General features: G+C 42.1%; 1 protein-coding gene across 2 annotated transcripts in view; it reads left to right on the forward strand.

Annotated features, from left to right (window-relative positions):
* Nucleotides 1-9,655, forward strand: part of LOC111953554 (integrin beta-1) — a 38,262-nt gene that overhangs the window by 22,098 nt on the left and 6,509 nt on the right. For both annotated transcript variants that reach the window (XM_023972921.2, XM_023972922.2), the window contains exons 8-15: nucleotides 2,317-2,412; nucleotides 5,806-5,895; nucleotides 6,137-6,277; nucleotides 6,490-6,692; nucleotides 6,939-7,177; nucleotides 7,502-7,724; nucleotides 8,483-8,715; nucleotides 9,010-9,176. In XM_023972921.2, the coding sequence (XP_023828689.1) occupies nucleotides 2,317-2,412; nucleotides 5,806-5,895; nucleotides 6,137-6,277; nucleotides 6,490-6,692; nucleotides 6,939-7,177; nucleotides 7,502-7,724; nucleotides 8,483-8,715; nucleotides 9,010-9,176 (1,392 nt within the window). The remainder of the gene's footprint in view (nucleotides 1-2,316; nucleotides 2,413-5,805; nucleotides 5,896-6,136; nucleotides 6,278-6,489; nucleotides 6,693-6,938; nucleotides 7,178-7,501; nucleotides 7,725-8,482; nucleotides 8,716-9,009; nucleotides 9,177-9,655) is intronic.

A 9,655-nucleotide genomic window follows, 5' to 3' on the forward strand; every position in this document is an offset into this window, starting at 1 on the left:
CTCATTGGTTATACCCACGTGGGTGACTGAAAGACGAACGAGGTCAGAAGCAGTAATGCACCTAATTTATGAAAGTAGACAATCGCAATATAAAGTCAAGAGAAGAAAAAGCCTAGAAGGAGGGGAGATGACTAGAAACGATTTGGTTGACCATTTTATGTGTGGATTAATTGTCGGAGTAGAGGACCTTGTGCATTTCATGTAAAATAACAAATGTTTTATCCCAGGACAAATTAGCTAGCAAGTGCAAGCTAGTTAAATTGCCATAAATGTTTAATGCTTTTCGACCAGTCCCCAAATGAATGTAATTGGTTCAGAGTTTGTTTTGATATTTTAACCTGCGTGTCGTGATCGCGTTTGGTGTGGGGGAACAAAATAAATGTATGCACGATGGCGCACGCGCGCAGCCGGTTTGGGTTCGGTGTTAGGTAAGCACTGACTGTCACCACCAGTGTATGTAAACAAACTATAGTTTTGGCAAGTCAGTTAGGACATCTACTTTGTGCATGACAGAAGTATTTTTTCCAACAATTGTTTACAGAGATTATTTCACTTAATCACAGTTCCAGTGGGTCAGAAGTTAACATACACTAAGTTGACTGTGCCTTTAAACAGCTTGGAAAATTCCAGAAAATGTAATGTCTTTAGAAGCTTCTTATAGGCTAATTGACATCATTTGAGTCAATTCGAGGTGTACCTGTGGATGTATTTCAAGGCCTACGTTCAAACTCAGTGCCTCTTTGCTTGACATCATGGGAAAATCAAAAGAAATCAGCCAAGACCTCAGAAAAATATTTGTAGATCTCCACAAGTCTGATTCATCCTTGGAAGCAATTTCCAAACGCCTAAATAGGTACCACGTTAATCTGTACAAACAATAGTACGCAAGTATAAACACCATGGGACCACACATCCGTCATACTGCTCAGGAAGGAGACGCGTTCTGTCTCCTATAGATGAACGTACTTTGGTGCGAAAAGTGCAAATCAATCCCAGAACAGCAAAGGACATTGTGAAGATGGGTTACTGGTACAAAAGTATCTATATCCACAGTAAAACAAGTCCTATAAATCGACATACCCTGAAAGACCGCTCAGCAAGGAAGAAGCCACTGCTCCAATGCCGCCATAAAAAAAGCCAGACTACGGTTTGCAACTGCACATGGGGACAAAGATCGTACTTTTTGGAGAAATGTCCTCTGGTCTGATGAAACAAAAATAGAACTGTTTGGCCATAATGACCATTGTTATGCTTGCAAGCCGAAGAACACCATCCCAACCGTGAAGCACTGGCGTGGTAGCATCATGTTGTAGGTGTGCTTTGCTGCAGGAGGGACTGGTGCACTTCAAAGTAGATGGCATGAGGGAGGAAAATGATGTGGATATATTGAAGCAACATCTCAAGACATCAGTCAGGAAGTTAAAGCTTGGTTGCAAATGGGTCTTCCAACTGGACAATGACCCCAAGCATACTTCCAACGTTGTGGCAAAATGGCTTAAGGACAACAAAGTCAAGGTATTGGAGTGGCCATCCCAAAGCCCTGACCTCAATCCTGTAGAAGATTTGTGGGCAGAACTGAAAAAGCACATGCGAGCAAGGAGGTCTACAAACCTGACTCAGTTACACCAGCTCTGTCAGGAGGAATGGGCCAAAATTCCCCCAACTTATTCTGGGAAGCTTGTGGGAGGCTACCTGAAACGTTTGACCCAAGTTAAACAATTGAAAGGCAATGCTACCAAATACTAATTGAGTGTATGTAAATTTCTGAACCACTGGGAATGTGATGAAAGAAATAAAAGCTGAAATAAATAATTCTCTACTATTACTCTGACATTTCACATTCTTAAAGCAAAGTGGTGATCCTAAAACAAGGACTTTTTACTAGGATTAAATGTCAGGAATTGTGAAAAACTGAGTTTAAATGTATTTGGCTAAGGTGTATGTAAACTTCCAACTTCAACTGTACATGCCAATGATTTGTTTAGCATAGCAATGTCGAATGAATAGAATTAAGACTGGGTCAAAAGATGAGGAAATAACTAAAAGCAATAATGCCCTGGAACCCAGGAATTATGGCTTCACCCCGGGCCTTAGAACAGCCCTTGTCGGGAGTTGTCACACTATAATGCCCGGGTTCTTAGGCATTATTTCTTAAATAATACATTGCTATTTACTGTATGTATTGTGGCTTTTTCTTTGTCTTCTGTGTGGTCTGTATTTTGAATATGAAAAGATTTGAAGGATATGGGCTACTTGCCTTAGTGATGTCATCAAAGGGCTAACCTGGGCTACTTCCTAATTGTCTCCCTGTAACAGGACTACCCCTCCATCGCCCATCTGGTTCAGAAACTAAGTGACAACAACATCCAGACAATCTTTGCCATCACAGAGGAGTTCCAGCCTGTTTACAAGGTCAGTCAAGTTGTTCCTGTGTGTGTGGGAAAACACTTATTTTCAAGTTTCTGTGCTTCTCTGTTGGAGGAAGCCCAACCCTTTGAAGAGCAGAGAAACATTTACCTTTGCTCTGCAGAATCTGCTCCTTTTTACTAGTAACATATCTTTGGACATCTGGTTGTGTCCCAAATGACAACAATTTCCCTATATATTGCACTACTTTTGTAGTGCACTTTATAAGGAATAGGGTGCCATTTGGGACACAATCCTCTGAATGTTAATTTTTGCCCTCTACTGCTTTTCAAGCCATTAAGATGTCTGCCTGGAGTTTGACAATATTCCTTTATCATATCCACATCAGTCCCAATGCTTGGACAATGTTTGTCAACCTCGGGAGAAGGTCTGATTATTTGATTCAACTGTTAGACTTGGGATACATCCCAAATGGCACCCTACAGTGCCTTCGGAAGTATTCAGACCCCTTGACTTTTTCCACATTTTGTTAGGTTACAGCCATATTCTAAAATGTATTAAATCATTGTATTCTTCATCAATCTACACACAATACCCATAATGACAAAGCAAAAACAGGTTTAGACATTCTTGCTGATTTATAAAAAAATTAAACACATTTCCATAAGTATTCAGGCACTTTACTCTGTTGAAGCACCTTTGGCAGCAATTACAGCCTTGAGTCTATTTGGGTATGACGCTACAAGCCTGGCGGACCGGTATTTGGGGAGTTTCTCCCGTTCTTCTCTGCGGATCCTCTCAAGCTGTCAGGTTGGATGGGGAGCATTGCTTCACAGCTATTTTCAGGTCTCTCCAGAGATGTTCGATCGAGTTCAAGTCCAAATTCTGGCTGGGCCACTCAAGGACATTTAGACTTATCCAAAAGCCACTCCTGCATTGTCTTGGCTGTGTGCTTAGGGTCGTTGTCCTGTTAGATCTCTATGTACTTTGCTCCCCTCATATTTTCCTCAATCCTGACTAGTTTCCCAGCCCCTGAAGAACACCCCCACAGCTTGATGCTGCCACCACCATAGGGATGGTGCCAGGTTTCCTTCAGACGTGACGCTTGGCATTCAGGCCAAAGAGTTCAATCTTGGTTTCATCAGACCAGAGAATCTTGAGGTTGAGTGACCATCGGGTTCTTGGTCACCTCCCTGACTAAGGCCCTTCTCCCGTGCGGCCAGCTCTAGGAAGAGTCTTTTTTGGTACCCTTCCCAAGATCTGTGCCTCGACACAGTCCTGTCTCGGAGCTCTACAGACAATTTCTTTGACCTCAGGTCTTGGTTTTTACTCTGACATGCACGGTKAACTGTGGGACCTTATATAGACAGGTGTGTGCCTTTCCAAACTATGTCCCATCAATTGAATTTACCACAAGTGGTCTCCAATCAAGTTGTAGAAACATCAAGGATGCAACTGAGCTCAGTTTTGAGTCTCATAGCAAAGGGTCTGAATACTTATGTAAATAAGGTATGTTTATTTTTAATGAATTTGCAAAAATGTCTAAACCTGTTTTGGCTTTGTCATTATGGGGTATTGTGTGTTGATTGCTGAGGATATATATTTTATCCATTTTAGAATAAGGCTGTAACGTAACAAAATGTGGAAAAAGTCAAGGGGTCTGAATACTTTCCGAAGGCAATGTATATAGCGCACTACATAGTGCATTGTTTAAGGAATATGGTGCCATTTTAATACAGACTTTGACTTGGATCTTTGTCGAAATGTAGAATGTCACAACACTAAATAGTTAACTTTAGATTCAGACCTTACAACAATGTGTTTGCAGACCACATTCAAACTACTTTCCAATCTAAATGGTCAGGCAAAACATAACAGTTTTGCTCTGAGCAACTTCTCTGGTGCAGTGATTATTTAGAGATCTACAGTCGTGGCCAAAAGTTTTGAGAATGACACAAATATAAATTTTTCAAAGTCTGCTGCCTCAGTTTGTATGATGGCAATTTGCATATACTCCAGAATGTTATGAAGAGTGATCAGATGAATTGTAATTAATTGCCATGCAAATTAACTGAATGCCCAAAAAACATTTCCACTGCATTTCAGCCCGGCCACAAACGGACCAGCTGACATCATATCAGTGATTCTCTCGTTAACACAGGTGTGAGTGTTAACGAGGACAAGGCTGGAGATTACTCTGTCATGCTGATTGAGTTCGAATAACAGACTGTAAGCTTGAAAAGGAGGGTGGTGCTTGGAATCATTGTTCTTCCTCTGCCAACCAGGGTTACCTGCAAGGAAACACGTGCCGTCATCATTGCTTTGCACAAAAAGGGCTTCACAGGCAAGGATATTGCTGCCAGTAAGATTATCCGATAAATGGTTGATTTAGGTGCAATCAAGAACTTCAAGGAGAGCGGTTCAATTGTTGTGTAGAAGGCTTCAGGGCGCCCAAGAAAGTCCAGCAAGTGCCAGGACCGTCTCCTAAAGTCGATTCAGCTGTGGGATCGGGGCACCACCAGTACAGAGCTTGCTCAGGAATGGCAGCAGGCAGGTGTGAGTGCATCTGCACGCACAGTGAGGCAAAGACTTTGAGGATGGCCTGGTGTCAAGAAGGGCAGCAAAGAAGCCACTTCTCTCCAGGAAAAACATCAGGGCCAGACTGATATTCTGCATAAGGTACAGGGATTAGACTGCTTAGGACTGGGGTAAAGTCATTTTCTCTGATGAATCCCGTTTCCGATTGTTTGGGGCATCCGGAAAAAAGCTTGTCCGGAGAAGTCAATTTTGCCTAAGAACACAGCCATGAATTAAGAATGGTACCAATACACCCTCCTTGAGCAACTTCTCCCAACTATCCAGGAACAGTTTGGTGACGAACAATGCCTTTTCCGGCATGATGGAGCACCTTGCCATAAGGCAAAAGTGATAACTAAGTGGCTCGGGGAACAAAACATCGATATTTTGGGTCCATGGCCAGGAAACTCCCCAGACCTTAATCCCATTGAGAACTTGTGGTCAATCCTCAAGGAGGCGGGTGGACAAACAAAAACCCACAAATTCTGACAAACTCCAAGCATTGATTATGCAAGAATTGGCTGTCATCAGTCAGGATGTGGCCCAGAAGTTAATTGACAGCATGCCAGGGGCGGATTGCAGAGGTCTTGAAAAAGAAGGGTCAACACTGCAAATATTGACTCTTTGCATCAACTTCATGTAATTGTCAATTAAAGCCTTTGACACTTATGAAATGCTTGTAATTTTACTTCAGTATTCCATAGTAACATCTGACAAAAATATCTAAAGACACTAAAGCAGCAAACTTTGTGGAAATTAATATTTGTGTCATTCTCAAAACTTTTGGCCACGACTGTACATGATTCATATTGACATACTAGTACATGATCATTTACTCTACGGTGTTCTCTCTCTACTCAGGAGTTGAAGAATCTCATTCCTAAGTCTGCAGTGGGGACACTCTCTGCAAACTCCAGCAACGTTATCAACCTCATTATTGATGCCTACAATGTAAATATAAATTGGATTGGTTACTAGACAATATGCACTGCTGCACACAATCTCACTTTAATACTTTCAGCCTCAAAATAGTTGGCAAAAACCGTGCTGCTGTTACTTTAAAGTCATCACGTCTCTGTCTGAACTCTTCTTTGTATTGGAACATTTTCAAATATGCATTTTAAACTGTAGATATACTATATTCAGTCATTTTCAATTTGCAGTGGGCTAACTCTTGTTCTTTGCGCGGTAGTCTCTTTCCTCAGAGGTGATTCTGGAGAACACTAAGCTAGCAGAGGGAGTTACCATCACGTACCAGTCACGCTGCAAGAACGGAGTGACTGGTGAGGGAGAGATGGGAAGAAAATGCTCAAACATCTCCATCGGAGACGAGGTGGGTAACCAAAACATCCTCCATTGTTTTCTATTCTAAATATAGATCTATTTTTGTCATCTTTCGGGTTAAGTTATTTCAGGTTTCTGGCCAAGTGCATTGGATTTGTTCATTATTAGATGTCCGACTAGTCAAATGCATAGTTTTCTTTATTATGAAATGTAATTAGTATGCCCTTAGTGTGAATGCATTCCTTCATCACTTATCTGTAGGTGTCTTTCACCATAAACATCACAGCTAAGCAGTGTCCTAAGATGGGCAAACCAGAGACCATCAAGATCAAACCCCTAGGGTTCACAGAGGAGGTGGAGATCGCTCTGAACTTCATCTGTGAATGTGACTGTCACAAAGACGGCACTGAGAACAGTGAAATCTGCCACAACGGTAACGGGACATATGAATGTGGAGCCTGCAGGTAAGGCACTTATGTTTCACAGGCAAAAGATCTTAACCCTTATTTACCTTTCATATTGTAATATTGTCCATGGCATAGAGAAAGTATGATGTTTGATACTGTATGTATAATGCATTGTAAATCTATTTCTATAGTCCATTGGTATGTAACTGATTTCCGGTGTATTGCATCGGTTTGTCTGAATATTCTACAATATTGGCATGTTGTAAAAAAGGATTACATTTCATTTTCTTTATTGTCACTCAGGTGCAACGAGGGCCGTATAGGTAGACATTGTGAGTGCAGCACCAACGAAGTGACCAGTGAAGACCTGGATAAGAACTGTCGTAAAGACAACGGTACAGACATCTGCAGCAACAACGGAGACTGTGTGTGTGGAGCCTGCGAGTGTAAGAAGAGGGAGAACCCAGAGGAACGCTACAGTGGAAAGTTCTGCGAGTGTGACAACTTTAACTGTGACCGCTCCAACAACAAACTCTGCGGAGGTAAGTCATCAGTTGAGCTGCTGTGGTGTGCAATAGGCATGCGTCGAAGATAAATGCATTAAATGATATCATTACAGATTTTGCTTACTGTGAAATGATGGCCAAGCTCTACCATCTGAAGACAAGTGTGACATCCTGCTCTGCACACATGAGTGACCTCGTGCGCGTTCGTGGTTATAATGAGCCCATTTCCAATGAAATTACAGATCATTGCTCGTTATGAAATTAGATTTACCCTCGTTTGTCAGCCTTTATCTGTGATTGTATTTGATCTTTGCAGGGTAATCTCTCATCTCTGACCCTGTGCGTGTTGTGTTGTGGCAGGACATGGACGTTGTGAGTGCAGGGTGTGTATCTGTGATGCCAACTGGACGGGCAGTGCCTGTGACTGTTCTCTGGACACCACAACCTGCCTGGCCTCTAACAAGCAGATCTGTAATGGCCGGGGCACCTGTGAGTGTGGCACCTGCAAGTGCACTGACCCCAAGTTCCAGGGGCCTACCTGTGAGATCTGTCCCACCTGTCCAGGAGTCTGCGCAGAACACAAGTGAGTTGAATAAAGGAATTAATTAAATTTGATCATTATATTGTTTTAAGAATGCAAAAAAACAACTATTTTCTGTATTTCCTAGTGGGAATGTTATGTGGATTACAGGTTTATTGTAATGGTTGTAAATAATTCAGCTTCCCCCCCCGTTCTTTTTTTTTAAGGGACCGATTCCTTCCCTCTTTCCTCAGCCTTAAGTTTGCCTCTTACCCTTTTTAAAATAGGCATCTAGCTTTCTTCATTTATCCGACTTAACCTCCATTATTTGTGTGACCTCTGTTTCCTTTCTTCCGATCATTCCAAAAAAGAGAACAATGGACCGTTTAGACGACTGTGATATCTAAAACCAGTAGTGCTAGTTACACTCTTAGATAAAAGGGTTCTTCGGCTGTCCCCATAGAAGAACCCTTTTTGATTCAACGTAGAACCCTTTTGGGTTCCATGTAGAACCCTCTGTGGAAAGGGTCCTACATGGAACCAAAAAGGGTTCTACCTGGAATCAAACAGGGTTCTTCAAAGGTTCCTCCTATGGGGACAGCTGAAGAACCCTTTTAGGTTCTAGATAGAAAACAAATATGCTAAGAGTGTAGGGTACAGCATTGCCCACTATAGACACTTGCATAAACCTCAATATTTAGCTTTCTTGCATTCCAATAGACAAGTGAATATGTTACAAGTCTAGGAATCCCAATGTGAGACTACCTGCATGTGTTAATCCAGCTGTACAGAGTTTAATGTCAATGTCCTGTCTTCCACAGGGAGTGTGTTCAGTGCAGGGCCTTTGGGACGGGGGAGAAGAAGGAGATGTGTGAGAGGGACTGTAGCTACTTCAACCTGATCAAGGTGAAGGACCGAGACAAGCTGCCCCAGCCAGGACAGGCCTTCCCCCTGATGCACTGTAAGGAGAGGGATGCCAATGACTGCTGGTTCTACTACACCTACGCTGTCAACAACAACACCGAGAAGGAGGTCCATGTGGTGGAAACACTAGGTGAGAGAATATGCAGTCTATGGCATGGCATTGTGACTGAGGATATAACAGAGTGAAAAATAGGTTTATTTGTTTTATCCATTGAGTAGTGTTGTGATTAGAGCTAGGAGTTCTTGCCCTGACCGTGAAGAACTGACCAGAAGTTCCTTGTCCTAGATGCAGTATAATGCAAATCAGGACATAATTGTGTAAATGAATTTGATTTTACATCAGCTGACTTGCCTGGTTAAATACCCTCAAAAATATTGGGCTAACTTGATTTTCTTGCTGTGTGTTTCCCTGTCTGTGTTCCAGACTGCCCTGCGGGCCCGGACATCATCCCCATCGTGGCTGGCGTTGTGGCGGGCATTGTGCTGATCGGCCTGGCTTTGCTGCTCATTTGGAAGCTGCTCATGATCATCCACGACAGGAGGGAGTTCGCCAAGTTTGAAAAGGAGAAGATGAATGCTAAATGGGACACGGTAAGAGTGGATAGTAGACACAGTACCAGGCAGCCATCTTTGAGAAGTTTGTAATGGCAATTATGTATTTTTGCCAGTCTTAGTTTATATTCTCCCTGACTAATTTCGGTAGGTTGATTGAGACATGGAAAACAGGTGTTATAGATATGAACACCGTGTGAATCTCTTAAACAGAGAATGGACTCCTAGAGGAATATAGAGTTGGAAACAGTGTTGTATTCTCTCTCAAACTCTGATGACTGTAACAGACCTGTTGATGATGATTTTATAAGACGCACAGACGGTCCTACTCAATTTCAACTTCAAAGTAAATATCTTAGAAGTTTGAAGTAATCTCTGTGCAAAATAGAGACACCAAAAAACAGAAGCCTTTTTGGAATGTGAAGGTCCCTGAATACACATACAGTACCAGTCAAAAGTTTGGACACACCTACTCATTCAAGGGTTTTTCTTTATTTTTACTATTTTCTACATTGTAG

Source organism: Salvelinus sp. IW2-2015, linkage group LG27, assembly GCF_002910315.2.
Source record: "Salvelinus sp. IW2-2015 linkage group LG27, ASM291031v2, whole genome shotgun sequence".
Taxonomy (NCBI): Eukaryota; Metazoa; Chordata; class Actinopteri; order Salmoniformes; family Salmonidae; genus Salvelinus; species Salvelinus sp. IW2-2015.